The 18,564-nt window shown below is 40.0% G+C and overlaps 2 protein-coding genes across 7 annotated transcripts in view; both read right to left on the bottom strand.

Annotated features, from left to right (window-relative positions):
• Positions 1-1,663: 1,663 nt before the first annotated feature.
• Positions 1,664-10,863, bottom strand: LOC121328868 (probable glutamate receptor). Its single transcript, XM_041273992.1, has 11 exons — positions 10,789-10,863; positions 10,005-10,084; positions 8,603-8,619; positions 8,298-8,351; positions 7,605-7,784; positions 6,933-7,159; positions 6,034-6,131; positions 4,938-5,155; positions 4,372-4,591; positions 3,558-3,805; positions 1,664-3,375 (listed from the first exon to the last, which is right to left on the bottom strand). The coding sequence occupies exons 2-11, from the start codon at positions 10,066-10,068 to the stop codon at positions 3,277-3,279; spliced, it is 1,425 nt and encodes a 474-aa protein (XP_041129926.1). The 5' UTR covers positions 10,069-10,084; positions 10,789-10,863; the 3' UTR covers positions 1,664-3,276.
• A 3,601-nt stretch (positions 10,864-14,464) lies between these two features.
• The window catches only part of LOC121328627 (1-phosphatidylinositol 4,5-bisphosphate phosphodiesterase eta-2-like), a 113,159-nt gene continuing 109,059 nt past the window's right edge, over positions 14,465-18,564 (bottom strand). For all 6 annotated transcript variants that reach the window (XM_041273478.1, XM_041273479.1, XM_041273482.1 and 3 more), the window contains one exon: positions 14,465-17,811. In XM_041273478.1, coding sequence (XP_041129412.1) covers positions 16,133-17,811 — 1,679 coding nt within the window. In that variant the 3' untranslated portion in view covers positions 14,465-16,132. The remainder of the gene's footprint in view (positions 17,812-18,564) is intronic.

Genomic DNA, 18,564 nt, shown 5'->3' on the forward strand with positions numbered 1-18,564 from the left:
TTTGTTTCCAGGGGCGTGGAAAATGGAGTAGGCGTGGTCGACTGGTAGCATTAAAGTTCCAGTATCGGAAACGCAATAATTATTATTGAAACTAAACCCAGATATTTAAATGAGTGTTTAGCTGTCACCGTTTGCCAAGGTGGTATTGCTTTAGAGGCTACATACGAATGCAATACACTGCACTGCAAAGTTTCTGGGGTCTGCTGTCACATCACTAAAATACAGCCCTTTGTTTGGGACTGTATTAAGGTTATATACGCTTGCATGGGCGTTTCTTTAGCATATTTATCTGGTATAGAAACTATAATTCCAGTGGGAGCTCTATTCTAAATAATGAAAAGTCAACTGCATGTCTATCTGCTGATGCATAGCTCAGCTGAATAGATCTCGCGGCACTGCATTCGTCTAACGCTGTCAAGCACAGCACAGATTTGAGTTTTCATGACATAATTTGTTTTTAATTTTATAGGCATTCCTTCCCTCCCTCCCAGTACACGCTGGAAAGTTTGTACATCCTGTCTGTTAAAAGCATATAATGTGGAAGAAAAATAGGAAATGAAAGCAAATGTGGGATTACATCAATTTCGGTCGAGGTTTTGAAACGGTATCCATAGTAACCCTCTGAAGCACTTGTTACCGTACTGACATGCTGAGCAGCGGCACAGACGCATTAGGACTTGGCTGCTGTCCTCTCTCCTGTACCTGCCAAGCCTTACGCAGCTGGGGTGAGACTTCTCCAATTATAGAGTACAGGAGAAGTCTGTTTTGATCAATCCTTGTCCCTGGAGTCTGGCCCTCCAGTCAAAATGACAGATTTGCAATTATTTTAAATTAAAACAGCATGTACTTAATACAGTACAAAAAAAAACAAAAACAAAAAAAAAAACACATTTCAAGTCATATTCAAAAGGGAGGTACTGACCCAGTATTGACTTGCTCTTCCAAATGTAGCATTTGTACTGTATACGATTATTCTGTAAAATAAATTTTGAGCCTAAGAAGTATTTTAGGATGTAAATTTAATCGTGTGTTTTCATCGGCTTTTGACAGCGTGTCGAACTGTATGCAGCCAGTGCAAGATTTCAAACCCAGTATGTTCTGCTTGTATAGTATTATTGGAGCCAGGCCCCAGCTAAAGACCCAGTCTTCAATATTCCACTAATTGCTCAGACCCCCTGGCTACCTGATCATTTAAATAACGGGACCGAGTGCACAGCTAGAATGGAGTTTCAGTCCTTCAAAATGTAAAGCGACTATCATTGAAGAAACTGCAAAAGTGCTGGTGGTTTGTACCTTCATTAATATCATAGAAGAATAAAACAAAGGATTACATTGTGACTTTTTTTTTTTTTTTTTTTTTTTACCTTGTGACAAAGTCCTTCTGCTTTTTATTGGCTAACCTAGTGTGAAGTTTTACACCAAGTCTACAGCTGCAAATGGTGAGACTTCAGAATGTATTAAGTGCCAGCAGGTGGCGCCAGCCCATGATTCAGGGTATATATATATATATATATATATATATATATATATATATATATATATATATAGGATATATATATATAAGTAAATTTTGTCGTGCGTTCCACTAACAAACGAACACACATTTTCTGAAGCACAATGCAATCAAAACCACCTTGCAAAACAGATGAAGCGAAAACATGTGTTTGTTAGCAGTTGCTTTTATTAGGTTATATCTCAGTTAGTTCAGTTTTTGATCACAGTGTTACATATATGTGCTTCTGTTCTTTGATCATAGTGTGGATTAATTTCTACTGCAGATACAAAGCAGAACCATTTGTTAATGCTACAGAGTGATTGTAATAATAACACACTTTGGATTTGAAAACGTAAGCAGTGTTAAAAGTGAATTCAGTTACAATGAACATCAGTTCAGTTTAAAGGAAGATTTCTAACAGGCAGCGTGTTATCATCAATGTAATCACATTCCTTTATAGAACTGCTTAACAAATGTGGTTGGCTTTCATAAAGCTCATGATTTAGGTAACAATGGCTTTCCTTTTGCTTTACCAAACATATATATTTTTTATCATATAGCCAGAATTTGTAGGACACCAATGGATCTGCATGCAGAACATTTCTATGCCAAACAGAAACATAATACCAGGATGTTTATTAGCAGTATGCCTCAGACCTGCCTAGAAATCTTGAATATTCATACCAGCAAGAGTTTGAATAGACATTTAGTTTAAAATATAAAGGTGATGCATATTAGCAACACGGTTGTTTTGAAAGTAGTAGATATAGCCCTTTAAAGAACTGCAGATGGTTTATTCAGAACATGAAATGTTAGAGAGGGGTACAGCACAGGCTATGACTTCTAACAAACTTTCATAAACAAAGGTGCTGTATGTATGGAACAGCAGGTCATTCATGCTGCGCTGACAGCTGTTTGGATAACCTGGGTTGAGAATTCCAGACTAAACTAAAGAGTTTGGAGTCTGAACGCATGTGTTCTGCAGAGGTGCCTTGGCTATGACGTGTGTGTCTGTGACCTAGAAATGACATGTATCCACAGCAATGGCACTCGTATAGGCATGTCTATTGACTGAGGCTGTAGCTATGGAAAGGTATTCCTTATTTCTGATGTTATATGTACATCAGAAACTGGATAATATTGGGGGTATGGAACTAAGCATTGACTGGAGGAGAACATTGAGTGTATTGATTAAAGCACTAGCAGCTGCTATACCAGGCCCTGAAATGCACTGATCATATGTGCTACACTACATAAGAAACATAATATTAGTGCTTATAATCTAGGGCTGTGAAACCTGTGTAGTTACAGATCGGCAGACAATTTCAACCCCGACTTCACCCAAGTCTTAATGATTGCCTGGACAAGTTCAAGCGCAGTAATAACGACCACTTCCACGCACCTCGCATTTCCTCTGCCCAATATCAAGACCCTTTCTAAGATGCTCTCTTGGTTTTGTTTTATTTCAATGTACTCTATCCTACAATTTCTGTTTTACTTCATCCCTTGACACATTTTTCACTTCCGTCAACATTGCAGAAAAAAAAAAAGAAAAAAAAAGCTTCCTGGGCATTTAAAACTACCCGAATAACACTATGCCAGAATCGGGTTAGAGATATAGTATACCATTGTGCTCATGGATTCACAAATCTTGCAAACAGCATAGACTAAAAAACAGGCAGAGTGGTTGGAATGACCATTAGCATTCTGCAGATTATTAGTAATTCTGTACTAAGAAGAATGAAGAAAGGTTAGTTTTAAAGAAGCGATTGCCGAGATCCTTAAGTTTTGCTTTTCTCTGGTGCGTCCTGGTCCTTCTTAGAGCTGCTGTTCCTAAAGCGGCAACTCAGCTCCTCCGAGAAAACCGAACAGCACGACTTCTGCAATAAGACAGGGAGAGAAGAGATACAGTTGGGTCAACAGCAGCGTAATCCGTAAACAGGCTGCTTGCAACAAAGGCGCAACGCTCAGTTCAATTTCCATTGGGTGCGTCTCAAAACAAATGCAGAACTAAAATTCTCTTAAAGAAACCCAATCAAGAGTGAAAAGCAGCCCTCCCCACCTTCTGCTCCTCTGCTCTGGTTTTGGATTTGAGAGCCAGCTCCACTAGGGCCAGCAGCACTCCCAGAGCAAGCCCCCCGCCCAGGATGAAGAAAATCCCCCCCAGGCAGTGAGGGTTCAGGGGGGTCGAGCTGCCCCCTTTCTCTGACACACAGGTGCTGGCCCACCACTTCTCCCGAAGGTAATCCAGTTCCCCTGCTTCAGTCAGCTGCAGGATAGCCACACTCAGGTTCTTTACCAGCGGGGAGCCTGCAGACAGCAAGCACACACGTTTCAGTGCATGTGCATTGGAAAGAAAATGTGCTGGCAATGTTAAAGCAGTTTGCTGGAGAGCTAAAGCAGGTTCAGAAATGTATGGGAAATACAGTGAACCATTAACCATGGTAACCTTCTAAAAGAGTGGTCAGTGGTCGGTGGCAATAACGTTCAACGTAGAATGTAATGCAAGTCTTTGGAACTAATAAATGATACAAATTATTACTTTTAAACATGGTCTGGTCCTTATAGCGTAACACAGTAGTTAATTCCATGTTTACCATCACTCATAAACCGTGCACACGTATGAATGAATAAATAAATGAATGAATGCACACACTTATTTCCACCTTTTTTTTTTTTTTTTTTTTTTTGCCAATGCATTTCTGAAGTGTAAATAACACCCAATTGGTAACATTAGGTTAGATGCCACTACCTGAAGAACAAAATGCATTCGTTGCTCATTAGGCTAATAACCCCACCAGCCCGAATGAACCAGCATTCCAACCGTATTTCAAGCTGTCAACGCAATCTGGAGGGGGAGGCATGCTGTCTCTCACCAAGGCTAGTGGCTATTGCATAGCCCCTCATCCCAATGACCTCAGGCACCCTCGTCAGGCTGCAGTAGCGAGCCACGGCCAGGTCCAGAGACGCGGACTCCCCTATGAAGGCAAAGCTTCCCCCCTGCGCCTTTCTGATCCCTTCCTCCATTGAGGACACCAGGCTGTGCCTCCTCTGCATGTGCTCGTAGATCATGCGGTAGACAGGTTGGTTGGAGTTCTTTAAATGGGGCGAAATAAAAGGGAGACTTACAGGTTAGCATACTACTAAACACATACAATTCAACTTGCTTTACTAGCACCCCACCCACCCTCCCAGGATGTTTAGTTTTTATAGGTGATCCATATGTTCTTTTTGTACTTGAAATGAATTCTTAATGTTGTAGGAATAACAGCATTATGGTCACCGTGTATATGTATGCTTCAATGTTTAATGCATTTCAAAAGATATGTAGCTATTGCATATGCATTTTTTTTAAAACTGCTGCTGTCATTTCTGCTTATTACCGGTAGCTCCCTCTCTTGCAAGATTATCAGCAACCCAGTACATGCTAGTAATAATATACCTTAAAGAAGTTGAATGTGGAGGAGTCCCGCAGTGTCCCGTATTCAATGATATCCTGCTTTGCGAGGTCCTCGAAAGTTTCAATGGAGAGCTTTGTGCTGTCAGAGTTGCGCATGGAGCTGAAACTGGCGATGTAAGAGGCTAGGAGCACTACTGTGAACAGCCACCAGATGACGCTGATAACTCGGACAGATAAGGCTTTTGGCTGTGGCCCAGCACCTGTCCACAAAAGAAAACGTTCTTTAATGGTTTTCCTGTTACCGTATTCCTTTGAGTTTTAGAGTATGCGTGTTATTAAAAATCGCCAACAAAAAGCGCGACTGTCCGAGTACACAAACAGCAACGTGGCTGACTGCTGAGAAAAGACGAACCAAGCGTTACTGCCCAAACTCTGAGCAGACCCCAGTGCAGATTTATTTGACGTTTTATTTTTTCCTAATGCTGAGGGTGGTAAATTTGGTCTGCGTCTTATATTTGAGGGCGTCTTAAATTTGAAGGAATACGGTATTACAAATTCTACATTTTTTTTTTTCATCTGGCAACTGAAATACAATACTAAGCACCCTTATAAAGTAAGTATTTCAAACAAACACTGTAGTTATTTATAAACTGCGCCTTTAATATTTTATACATTTACAAATGACAAAAAAACCAAATTGATATAGAAACGTACACAGTTTTCAGCAATGCGTTAACAGTAATTTCCCACCATAAATGCTATGTTTCCTTAAGGATATGTACCATTGAGAAACACATGCTCCATCACATTGGAATTGATTCATTTTACTGTTAAAAAAACCACAAAAAACTTTCAATGAACTGAGCCAAGATATTAACTGAAACATTGAAAGCAAATGCTCTTCTCATACAGTACTGAACTCACCGCCGTAGATCTGATTCTCCAGCCCATTCTCTACACAGCTGCACAGTTAGATGCTGCTCCAGAATCATGCATTGTCCAGTGCTTACTGATCCCTTATTACACCCCAACATGTTTTCTCCAGTCTTGTACTATCCTCTATCAAGCTGACTCCCTGTTTTAAATGTCAGCGGCCGTGTTTTCAGAGCAAAGACGTATAATGCAATCTTTGTGTTACCTTGTAAGGTCAGGGCCCCAGCTGCATACCAGAAGCTGTGGAGAAGCGTGAACCGATTGCCTTCAGTCTGGGGTTCACTCCATTCACACGGGCTGAGCCTGAGCAACACAAGGGAAACATCTCAGAACAACACGGGCAGCTTCACACCTCGCCTGCTCACTGCTCGCTTTGTGATCCGCTCCACGCCTTGACAGTCTCGTTTATATTTGCAAGGGGTTTCTCACAAACACATGTGATTAATAGCGACACATTGACCTTACAAAACCAGCCACAAAACAAATGATCTACAACGGTCTTAAGACCGCAGAAGGTTTCTAGCCAACAATATAATAAGCTAAATGTTACCTGGCATGCATTTGTCATACAGACATGTGCACAGTTATTAGAACACCCCATTCTGTCATTCTGATTTGCTTTGCATGTGATATCAAACCAAAATCTTGGAAGATAGCCAAACCAGGCACATTATTAATTGTGTAATTTAACTGATGACTTTAACAGGCCACACATGTACATTGCAAGGGACGGGTTGTGTATATCGGCTTAACTTAACATAAGAACATTTACATTTTGGCCCATTCAACATGATCATTGCTAGGTACCCATTCCATACCCTCACTGCTCTCTGTGTAATGAAGTTATTCCTACCCTCTGTCCTAAGTCTGTCTCCACTTATTTCCAACTGTCCTCTGGTCCTAGTTTTGGTGTATGATTTTAAAGACTAAAACTAAGGAGATCTAAGCCAGTTTTTCAGGAGTAGTGGCTTGAAACTTGGTTCCAGAAGACCTAGTTTGAGGCAACTTTTCTGTATCAAACCCCAAGTCTCCCCTGGTGTGCCTGAAACCTAGTCTCCTGAAACCAAGACCCAAGCCAGGCTTCGTGTTCCCTCAGTCACGTACCTGGCCACAATGAAGAGACAGACAGACGTCATGAGGTATGCGACCAGTATTCCGATCCAGGTCTCCTTGGAAAAGGGGTTGAGGAACTTGAAGAAGTGCGACTCGGAGGAGACGATATCCTTCCTCAGGATGATGCTGATCCCGGTCTGCATGAAGGGCTTGGTCAGCTCCACAGCTTTCTCTCGCATGGCAGTGATCGTCAGAGAAGCCATGGCCAAATCTGCCTCCTGCGTTTCCAAAAAAGAGAAAAGAGAAGAGGGTTCTGAATTCCATCACCCAGCTCACACTCTATAAGAAATGCAGCAGATACAAATATACAGTAGTCTCTAACATGTGATTTGACTAATGTTTTGACTAAGTAGAAGGATTTTTTTTTTTTTTTTTGCAAAGCCTCTTGCTGGAGCAGGGGTGTCCAAAGTTGACCCTTCCACTTTTGGTCTTTGTCCAGACCCTGACGTAGTTGATGTTATAATTGTATCTGTTAAAGCAGGAGTGGGATGTCCCTCCAGGACTGTGATTGGACACCCCTGTGCTAGAGGGTCAAACCCCCACTAACTCCTAAGAGGCGAGTGGAAATTCATCAGGGGACTCCCATAAATTCTTAAAGAGATTCTGATCCCTTGCACCTGGTGCGCTCTGTACTTCAATGGGAAGGAACGCTTTCATGCTCACCGATCTCACAACCTCTCCAACCATCCCGTTCCAGTTGCCCTCGGCGTCTTGCCTCCCGTAGAACCCGTCCTTCACCAGGTGGATAGTGTATTTGAAGTCCAGCTTTTTGGACAGCTCCTTCATTAAGTCTATGCAGTATCCCTCCAGTACGCTGTTTTTTTCCATTATGTATGGTTCTTGCTAATGACATAACAATATATATATATATATATATATATATATATATATATATATATATATATATATATATATATATATATAATATAATAATATATATATATATATATATGAAATATTAAAAGCAATGTTTCAAAACAGGGATGGAAATAAGACTCCCACTGCATAGCAGATTAATCCATTCCTGATTTTACAATGAGTTTCATAAGACACGTCTGAGCTTGTTACCTATATACACTGTGACTGGTCAAGCTTGTATTAAAAGATGGAATGGGTCAAACTGTTATGTAATAAATCCTAAATTAAAAGTGGGTTCTGTCCACCAGAGGGCAGCAGATATCCTAAAAGAGTAAAGAGCTTGCAAAGACATGTTACCATCAGACATACAAAAAAAACCTGGAGTCTTGTAATGACATTGCTAAGCAGTATAACACATTCATGCCCAATTACAATCAGCAAAGATTTGAGATGTATCAGTTATAGGGCTCAAAATCAAGTGAGTCTTTACATTCCTACCAGAAGGGTGGTGACTCTGAGAGTAGGTGCATCTCTCTTGGTCCGTCCACTGTCCTACAAGTACAAAAGAAAAACAAAACAAAACAACAGGACTGTCAAAGAACATGCATCTAGACCAGGCAAATGATCCAATGTCTTTTACTGCTAGCCAAACCCCCCAAACTGCTGCATGGAGTAGATCTGCATATCTATGCAACAGATCAAGAATATATATATATATATATATATATATATATATATATATATATATATATATATATATATATATATATATATATATATATATAAAATACAAAAATACACACCTCATTTTCAGCAGTGCCTACAATGAAAGAATAGTATTGCATTAGTTAATTGTGTGAGAAGCAATATTACTGCAAACAAATACACCATGCACATTGCATACTGTGGCTGCTAAACTGTAGTTGTTGTTTTCAATGTATTTATTTATTTTTGTTATATTTATTTATATTTAATTGTTCCCATGTGTTGCACAAAAATAACTGAAATTAAACTAAAAAAATATCTTAAAACATTCCTGTTGTGTGTTGTTAAGTCTTTGTTATCCTCAAGTTAACCTGCTTGATTGTTTGTGCAGTATATCTTATCAAATGCCCTAAGCTAAATCAATTAAAGCTGTATAGGAGTTCCCTAAATACATAGATTAAGAAAAAAAAAGAAAGGGGAAAAAAGTGAAGAATGTATTTCAAAAGGATTCAATCCCACCTCCCCAGCCCCCACCAAATAGTTCAAGCTTCTTGTGTTATTTTAAGCTATATCTTTTAACGCGCCACTTCCTCTATTCTCCAACCGCTCTAGAGCTTTTTAAAAGAACGCACTTAATCTTCTTTGTAAAGTCACTAATTCTCAACTTTAACAGCGAGAAACAAAGACCCTCTTGTCGTCCTTCTCTTTTTTTTAAACCCCTCTCTCCTTGGTCAATGTGTTCATTGAGGCGCACGAAAGAATCACAAGTACACACTGCGAGGTAAACAGCGCACCCGATTGAAATCTGTGCACCTCCCGCGGTGTCAGTTCTGAAGGGTGCCAAACAGAGCTGTGTTCCGGTGAACCCAAGGGCTGGCCTCCTCAGCGACAGACAGAGCAGGGAATCTGTGCTCAGTAAGACGGGCTTGCCCCGCCAGTGACTGCTCTGGAGCACTGACATCTGCCGATTACCATAAACTGTGACCAATGTCATTGAGCGTGTCAATTCAGCATGTCAGGACCGAGGAAGTCATACTGGAGGAGACAGGAGCCGGCAAAGAGTAAACAAGCGTTCAGACTTTGGGAAAGCAGCTAAAGGTCAGCAGTGTCCGAGGGTGCTAGTGACAGGCACGTCATCTCTTCCTTTCAAAATATGACAACTACACGACTTAAAACTGCTCTCATTTCCCCCTTTTTTATAAGAAGCCCTGGAAACAGCATTTGAATGATATTCTGTATTATTATTATTATTTTTTTTGGCAAACAGGACAGGCGTCAGTTTGGTGCTTTGGCTGATGGTGTGGGATTCAAAGAGCGAGCAGCGCTGTTATTGAATTTTTTTGCAGTATTGTCTGGAGATTCCTTTGCACGTTTAGCTGTGTTATATATTACAGACGTTTCAACCAGAAACCAAGTTTTTTTTGTCAGTGTGTCTTCATGCGGAGTACTGTCACACCTGCCTTCAGAAACTAATAGAAACGCCACGATGCTGTTGCCTACCTGCCGCGCAGAAGTGAGCCAGCATCAGGACAGACCCACACAACAGAACCAGAGCCTTCCTCATTGTCACACACCAGTAACTGCAAACAAAAACCAGCCGTTATTACTGGGACAGGGAGGCACCAGTGACCGGATATGTTTGATTAGAAGCCTGTAATGCATATTTGATCCGTCTGGTAAATAATCACATCCCACATTAATTAATTATATAATTCAATATTCTTAGATAAATAGATAGATAGATAGATTTTGCATCATCCTATAGAATTAATAATTTTGCTTCATAAAGTCGAATGAAACCTGCAGAATAATGTTACATTAACATACTGAATTACATACTGCTTTGTAGTTTTCCATATACTTAATGAAAAACTGAAAAAATAAATAAATAATATTTTGAAAACTAATATGAAATACTGTACTACTACTGTGGCTTCCAGTATACTTTTAAGATAATAAAAGTTTTTTGTACACTTTGTAGTTTCTTTGATTATGTGATGGTAAATAGAATATCTAAATTATGTTTTATATATATATATATATATATATATATATATATATATATATATATATATATATATATATTACTATTTATATATTATAATGTTGTACAAAACAATTATTATCATACCTAGGTCTCTAAAGAAAAATTCTAGATAATGTTAAACTTTTGGCCATAGCTTTATATATACACTATACCGACCTAATATATGAAACCAAAACAATAATTACAGGTTTGTGAACACAATATTTACAGTACAGATAAAGCAAGCGTAATGCTTACCTTCAGTTCCCGTCTTCTTTGTAATGTGAGGAAATTCAGATCGTGAAGGCTAGGGGTGAGCTTTAAAAGGCTGTGTTAACCAATTGGACATGGGGGTGGAGAGAGGCAGAGACACAGCTGTGTGGCTCACTGAGACCTGCCAAATTCACTGCTGGCTCTAACAGAGACTGGGGTACGAATTGGGTTTTTTATAATTAAGGAACTAAAACCGTAATGAAACTTGTAAAAGATAACTGGAAGTCTACAGATCTGGTAAGGTGGATCAAGAGAAAATCCCTCCAACACAATAATAATAATGTTTATTTTTATATAACGCCTTTCATAGAGGACCACCATCACAAAGCGCTTTACAAGATGCGAGACTAGGGTGTGTGAACTATGCATCAGCTGCAGAGTCACTCACAAGAACACGTGGCCCGAAAGACGGAGCACAAGGAGGTACAGTGACTTGCTCGGGGTCACACAGTGGGTCAGTGGCTGATCTCAAGTGTACCTCCTGTTGACCATAACCTGTCTTACTCAAGTATGTATCCTTTCACTCGCTGGAATTGCAGTCTCAAGGTTCTGTCGCGCAGCTTTAAAGAATTCAATTTTCTCTTTCCCGCTTCTTTACAGTGACGTCTCAGCGCTTAAGTCCCACTGCATTGCTCTACAGAAAAGGGTGTGAATTATCACCTTCAAAGAACTGGATTGAGGTTAATCACAGCTCACTATGTTGATCTGACTAAGCATCCATCCTTTCAGTTTTGTACACAAATTAATAGGCTCTGAGTCGCAAGGCTTGCTGGGAAAGAACCGCCAAACATCCGTCAAACTCTCACTGCATTGAAACTGAGTTTTGTCCCTAAACTTGGGATATCAACTGGGGTTTAGGAACAAATAAAGCTACATGTCCTGTACAGCAAGTGCATTGACCTTTGCGTGAAACTGGCTACAATAGAAAAGTTCTTCACTTTGACTGCATAAATAACAATGTAACTGCGTTTGTTGCTTGACAATGAGGCTGTAGCTCAACTGTTTCTAGAGTCGCAGTATAAAAGTTATGTACTATTCCAGTAGAGACAAGGTCAATCTTAAGGTTCATCAGAGCTCCCTGCAGTGTTTTTTTTGTTTTCTATTTCGCAACATGCTTCTAACCCATGTGAAAACAGCACAGGCATAACCTTACGCTTGACTGAACCTCATTCAATTGCTTTATTATTCAATAACACCATTATTAATATTGCGTTTGTAACAACCAGGTAAAGAAACAGTCACCAAAGGTGAATAAAAGTATTTGTTTCTTCTGCAAACCAGGTCCAGCTTAGATAAGAGACAATGAAACACAAAACCAAGTGCTGAGAGGCCTTTTCAGACTATCTGTAGGTCTGTTTATATTAGGCCTCTGGAGGGCTGTTTTTAAAATGTAACTGATTAGAGATAATATATATTTTCATAAATGTTATGATTTACTTTTTAAATTTATTTTTCATTTCCAGCTGATCCAAAAAGACCGGTGCCAAAGCCACTAGGGGGTTTTCAACTCAAGTGACAACAGCATTCCTTCATTTAACTGAACTCAATAGACTTCAAGCTGCAGTTTGAGTGAGGCGCTACAATGCAACCATCTTTATAAATAAGGATTTGAAGTTAGCCAGGGTGCTCCCGGAATTCTAATGAAGATGTCCTTTGTGGAGATGACAACAGGGTAAAGTTTTTGTCAGTCAGCGGCCGGTGTAAAGACCAGGAAAGTTTGCGCTGTCATGCGGAGATCTGAAAGCAAAGATCAGGCTTGAGGCTGCTGCCGTGGAAACCGCACCCTGAGGCCTACGTTTGCTTTTGTGAGCTGTGTTCACTTGAATCAAGAAAAATCATTTTCAGGGTTATTTTAAGTATTATTTCACCCCAATCCCATCACACATTTGGTTAACATGAATTTTTATATATATATATATATATATATATATATATATATATATATATATATATATATATATATATTGAGAATTCCTAAATACAGTTATCTGTTTGTTAGGGAACTCTTCTTGTGCCAACTGACAAAACAAACAAACATGTTGAAATGAACACCCCTTCTTCAGTGTGGGGTAATCGAGAACATCATAAACGTCGAACGGCATTGCTGCTTTAAAGCCTCCAGACACTGCGAGGTATACAATTTAGACTCCCCTTTTACTTTGGCGATATGGTTTACATTATTAGATGCCCCTTCTTTATTGGAGGTCACCGTAATGTCCAGCAGAAAAATCCAGTGCATTGCTGGAGGCTTGGGGTTCAGTGGTTAAAGAAAAGGACTCAATAACAGGAGGTTCCAGGTTCAAATCCCAGCTCAGCCACTCTGTGTGTGACCCTGAGCAAGTCACTTAATTGTGCTCTGTCCTCTGGAGGAGACTTAAAACCGAGGTCCTATTGTAAGTGATACTGCAGCAGCAGCAGCTGTTGATGCATCCTTTACCCCCTAGTCTCTTTAAGTCACTTTGGATAAAAGTGTCTGCTAACTAATTTATTAATTGATGCCTGTTATGAATTTTGTTTAATGAAGTAGAACGAAGCCTCGTCCTGTGCCGAATACCTCCTTTTTGCTCTGACATTTATACATGAACTAGTAGACTGCATGTGGAGCTGTGAAAATCTAAAAGTTGTTCGTGAGGCAAGGAATTGAAGTGAAGTTGACAGCATGTTATGAAAATAAACCTGTTTCCTGGAATGTGGAGATTTTGAATTTGAATCAGGTCACAGGTCTGTTGGCTAGACAGGGACAGAGAAGGATGGATTCATGAGGCACGCTACACAATGTCTATCACAGAGATTCAACAACACTTCTAACAGCATCCTGTACTGAGAATATTATTTTGATCGTACTGGTCAGGGACAGATGGACAGAACGGTGGGGGGGGGGGGACGACACGACAGAATATCAGTTTTGAAATCTGATAGTGACAAAGGCTTGAGTTGAAAGTTTGGGGTAAAGTTGTGTTTCATGGTTAGGATTAGGTTTGTGTGTTGATTCTACCGGAAGTGGTTGTCATGTGATGTTCAAATTCAAAGCTATTGGGGTTATATTGGTATCAGGGCATTACAGTGAATTGGTTATAATGTTTTGTGAGAAGATATAACTGTAGCACAGGCTCAAACTACTAATTAAGTGTTCAGGTCTTTATGTTTCCAGGATTACTATACCTGTGTGTGTGTGAGAGCCATCGAGCAGATATTGCATAACAAGTTTGGAACATCAAAGTGAAGTTATTTGCTCTTTGTGACCTATTGCAGAACAGCAGCTTACACAGTTGACTGTGTTCCACAGCTAGGTTACCAAAAACTTCAGAAAACTCAACGTTACTTCTGCGAGAGAGACAGACAAAACTCTGAAACACGTTTGCAAAGATGAAGTACTTTTATTTAATTAGTGTCGATTTACATGAAGTGATCAAAAGTTCTGATACACAGAAAAAAACTTTTTTTTTGCAAGTCCTGTTTGTACTGTAATTCTTTATTTTTATACAAGTCATATTTTTTTTTTTTTTACGAAGTAAATTTACATATAAAATATTTTAACATGAAGATGATACAAATGGCAAATGAACCTAAAAACAAATGACATCAAAAAAGTAAAAGAAACAAAAATCATATATATATATATATATATATATTTCTAATTACAGTACCTAAATGTATACTGAAAACTGGCATGGCAGTGCGGACGGTAAAAAATAAGAAAGGTGCTCTTAACAGCATCATATCATAAAAATACCAATTTAAAAATGACAAATGGCATGTATGACCCCTCCCCCCCGGGAAATGACACTTCAACCCGAGACAGAGATTCGTACCATGCAGGGTATCTCTTCCAGTTATACTTAGTCTGGGAAGGTGGCACATACAGTACAATTTGCAATGTGATATGAAAACATTTAGGTGGTAGCTTTTACAATAGAACCCATTGGTTTAAAGAGGACAGTCATCCCAATACAAAAACACATACTGTTAACCCGATATTGTACAGTCTAGCTGCTCCGCGGCTGCACGCACTGTAAACACATACTGAAGGAGGGCACTTCATTCAAAATTCAAAGTGACACTTCTTATTTGAATAAGAATAACAGTGACCGTATTTGATTTTACAAAGTTAATAATGTGCAATACATTTATATACACACACACACACACATTTACTTAGATTTATTTATTTTTTCAGCCTGTGTTGTTGTTGTATTTAAATTGTATTACAATGTTTATATATAAGTGAACAATAATAAGATATAAGTTACGGCACATTAGTTGTAAAGGATTGATCTGGTCCAAAACTGATGGTAGTGACTATTATTATTATTATTATTATTATTATTATTATTATTATTATTATTATTATTACAACTCACTTGTGCCTTCAAAAGCCAGTCTCGAAGAATATTTCAGGTAGGTCTGTTTTGAGGTCTGGTAAACAGAGAGGTAACCCAGCCATCTACATGTTAGAGAACCAGTCCATGTGTTAGACAAAACTACTTAGAAAACACAAGGTACAGAGAGGGCCATTTTATTAACCAATAGGACTGATCGCATGTAGCCGATCCTGCCTGCATGGGCTAATCAACCCCAGGGAGCAGAACAGCCATACCATCACTATTTCTATTAGGAGAGTCAAGCTGGTTCAAACTCAACTCAAAAAGCATTTACTTGATTTCCTTTTCTTTATCTTGCCTTTTAAATGGCCTGTACAGAAGGAAACGGACAGAATTCAACATGCTTACTTCAGTGATATATTATTATTATTATTATTATTATTATTATTATTATTATTATTATTATTATTATTATTATTATTAAGCACTATAGAACCCAGGTCGTTTCTATGGTGGAGTGTGATGTAACAAGAGTTCATTGAACAAGGTCCATTATTAGTGTTTAAAAGTGTTGACAAAAGTGACACGCATTAATTTCAGTGGAACGTTTACTTTCCTTCCAACTGTGTTTTAAAGGCTTTGGAAAGTTTTCAACCAATAACAAGCTTTTTCTCCTTAATCTTTAAACATATCGATCCTATGCTATGTTTTCATATACACGGTCTTCAAAACGTGTTGGGGGAAAAGCAGGCATGGACGAGGTTTGGGGATTAATATAATTCAAAGTAATTAAAGATACAACCAGTGCTTCATTAACATGTCGGATACTAGGTTTTGTATACACATGTGTGTCAAACATGGGTTGAAAGCTAAAAAAATATATATCATCAAATAAAAATGTACCCCATTATGTCTAAAAATCTGAATGGCATAAAACCAGGTTAGCCTGTTTTTTTTGGAACCTTGTGAACAGCAGCTTTTATTTTTTTGACCATCCTCCCAAAGACTCAAAGCTTCAGCATGAAGAACACCTCAGTCTCTGGGTTTGGCAAGTTCTGGCCCTGCGGTGGAGGAAGGAGCTGTCCAAGGAGGTCCGAGTCGGTGCAGACGCTTGCGCTGACGCAGCACGACCCCTCGGGGTTCCCCCGCTCCTCGATCGGACCGCCGTTCATCTGAGACATGCCTTGGAGCCGCTGCCTCTCCTGCGCCTGCTTGGCCCTGTTCGCGATGTAGCGCACCCTGCTCTGACTCCTGGAAGATGATCGTCTCGGAAGATAAAAGTCCTCCTCTGGCTCTGCAGGGGTTGAAGGAGTGAAGTCGCTGGAGGTTAAGGGCTCCACCGCAGTCAGCCTCTTGAGCTGCTCCGTCAAGTCGTCTGGGTTTTTCTGAGGAGGCTTCAGTCGATCCCTCATGGACCTGGTGACAAAGCTCCTGCTGATGCTCCTGTACTTGCCCTCGAAGTTTGACGCAATGTCATCCGATGTGAGATCCCCCAGGCTCTTGGATTTGGAGAGACTGTCCATTTCCTTGATGGCCGGCGTCATAGTCTTCTTGGCTGGGGACGACTGCTTGAGACCTTCCATATAGAGCCGGCTCCACGTGTGTCTCCTCTGCATCACTCGACAGTTGTCCGGAGATTCCTTTGCTAAAGGTCTCGGCTGGATTTCGTCTTTGATTTCAGATTCCTCCTCAGTCCTAAGGTTAGGGTTAGACTTGCTTTTGCTAACCCTTTGGATTTCACATCCAGAGGTCGCAGACCGTGGACGGATTCTTTTGTTGTCCAAAAAGGCATCCAAAGATGACTCCTCCTGGGAGTTGTTCAGGTCTGACAGGCTCTTCCGGGCCAAGTTAGGCAATGACAGGTCAATCACAGTGTCAGTGGAGGATATGCTAGAGGAAGACGACACACTGTCCCTGTGGCTGCTGCTGTCTAATTTACTCCAAAGCCTGTCGTTCATGGTGACATCGGTATAGACCTCTGGTAGTGGAGACTGGTTGCTCCCAATGGACGCTGCTTTGACATGCCCCTCGCTTTTCGATCTACGCACCAACATGCGTGGTCCAGACAGGGATGCCGGAGGTTTCTCCGTGCCAAACAACACTTTCAAAGCCTGCGCTCTTTGAGATGTGTTGGTCATGGGCATAATACTCGATGTTTCCAGGATCTGATTTGAGTTTTGTTTGGATCCAGCCTCGGGTGCACCTTTAACCGTGCTTGTTGCATTAGATTTAAGACCGTGGCCGTTCAAGTGCACAGAACTAAACTGTGCTGACTGTTCGGTGTCTTCAGTATGTGGCGATGGAGCATGCTTGTCATTTGTTGAAGTTTTTAGTTTTGAATCTTTCTGGTTTTCAAGGATATCCCTGCATGGGGCTACTTCCCCCATTGTTCTTGCACCTTCCATCGGTGGATAAGAGTGATTGCTGACCCCTTCCTGGTCTTTATCCAAGCAGGAGGTTTTGCCGTGCAGCAACAGAGATGAGCTTACAGGTCCCGTTGCTGAATAACATGCAGAGGCAGCAGTTTGGGTGAGACCAAGCTGCAAAGGGGCCCCTTCACCAGCACAGTATGGAGATATGGGATGAGGAGAAATGGAAGCTTTGTCTTCAGTACTGGAAGTCTCTTCAGTAATGGTTTCCAGGGTGTGCAAAGGAGAGACTGCTCTTTGTAATGAATTTGTTTTGTCTGCAGAAGAGAGGTAACACAGAATTAAATGGCGTTAAATAAACAGTTTTTTCATGCTTTTTGTGCTTTAGGTGTACATGAGACAGTATGCCGTCATTCTTCACTAATATTTCAATACGCGTACACCACCTTTTTACATAGCTTTTGCATTGCAGCAATGCTTAATTAGGAAGATCTGAGCAATGATGAAGCTTTTATGGTAAAGTTTTTCAAAAGAAAGGAACGGCTTCTCGACAAACCATTTAACGGATATCTGAACTGCAGTTGAATTCAGATGCGAAGAACACCTGCATATTGCAGACTTGATTAGCTCAGCTAGAAAATACATTAAGGTTTTTTTTTTTCTTCTCTCTTTCCCTCACGTTTTGCAACATAGGGAGTAAAACATAAATTATGAACATCAATATGGAACGTGAGATTCTTAGCATATTCTAATAAAATGTAGACATCAAAGACTACAGACATGTCGTTAACTTCACCTCCAGTACACAGTCAACACAAGACTTGACAGCATTGATGCTATAAAATCAACCACTGGCAAAATGACCACAATACATGCACAGCATGCCTTAAAGATGCACAGTTTAGTTTATTTTAAATACCAAAATGCAACAAGAATTGCTGTATTCAAATAAGATGTACACAAATACCTTTACCACCCCCACCATAACTGATATAACAGGGACAGAAGAACTGCATTCTCAAAGAGAAGTTCCTGAATGAGATACACAATACTGTGCTAAGTTTAAATCT

Source organism: Polyodon spathula, chromosome 16, assembly GCF_017654505.1.
Source record: "Polyodon spathula isolate WHYD16114869_AA chromosome 16, ASM1765450v1, whole genome shotgun sequence".
Lineage (NCBI taxonomy): Eukaryota > Metazoa > Chordata > Actinopteri > Acipenseriformes > Polyodontidae > Polyodon > Polyodon spathula.

What these genes read in the sequence shown, in the direction of transcription:
- LOC121328868 (XM_041273992.1), bottom strand. Translation starts at nt 10,068, where the DNA reads ATGAGGAAGGCTCTGGTTCTGTTGTGTGGGTCTGTCCTGATGCTGGCT. An exon ending in TTGGAGAGGTTGTGAGATCG is followed by an intron (nt 7,160 to 7,604) that starts GTGAGCATGAAA and finishes TTGGAAACGCAG; the next exon opens with GAGGCAGATTTGGCCATGGC. An exon ending in TGGGGCCCTGACCTTACAAG is followed by an intron (nt 5,156 to 6,033) that starts GTAACACAAAGA and finishes TTTTGTGGACAG; the next exon opens with GTGCTGGGCCACAGCCAAAA.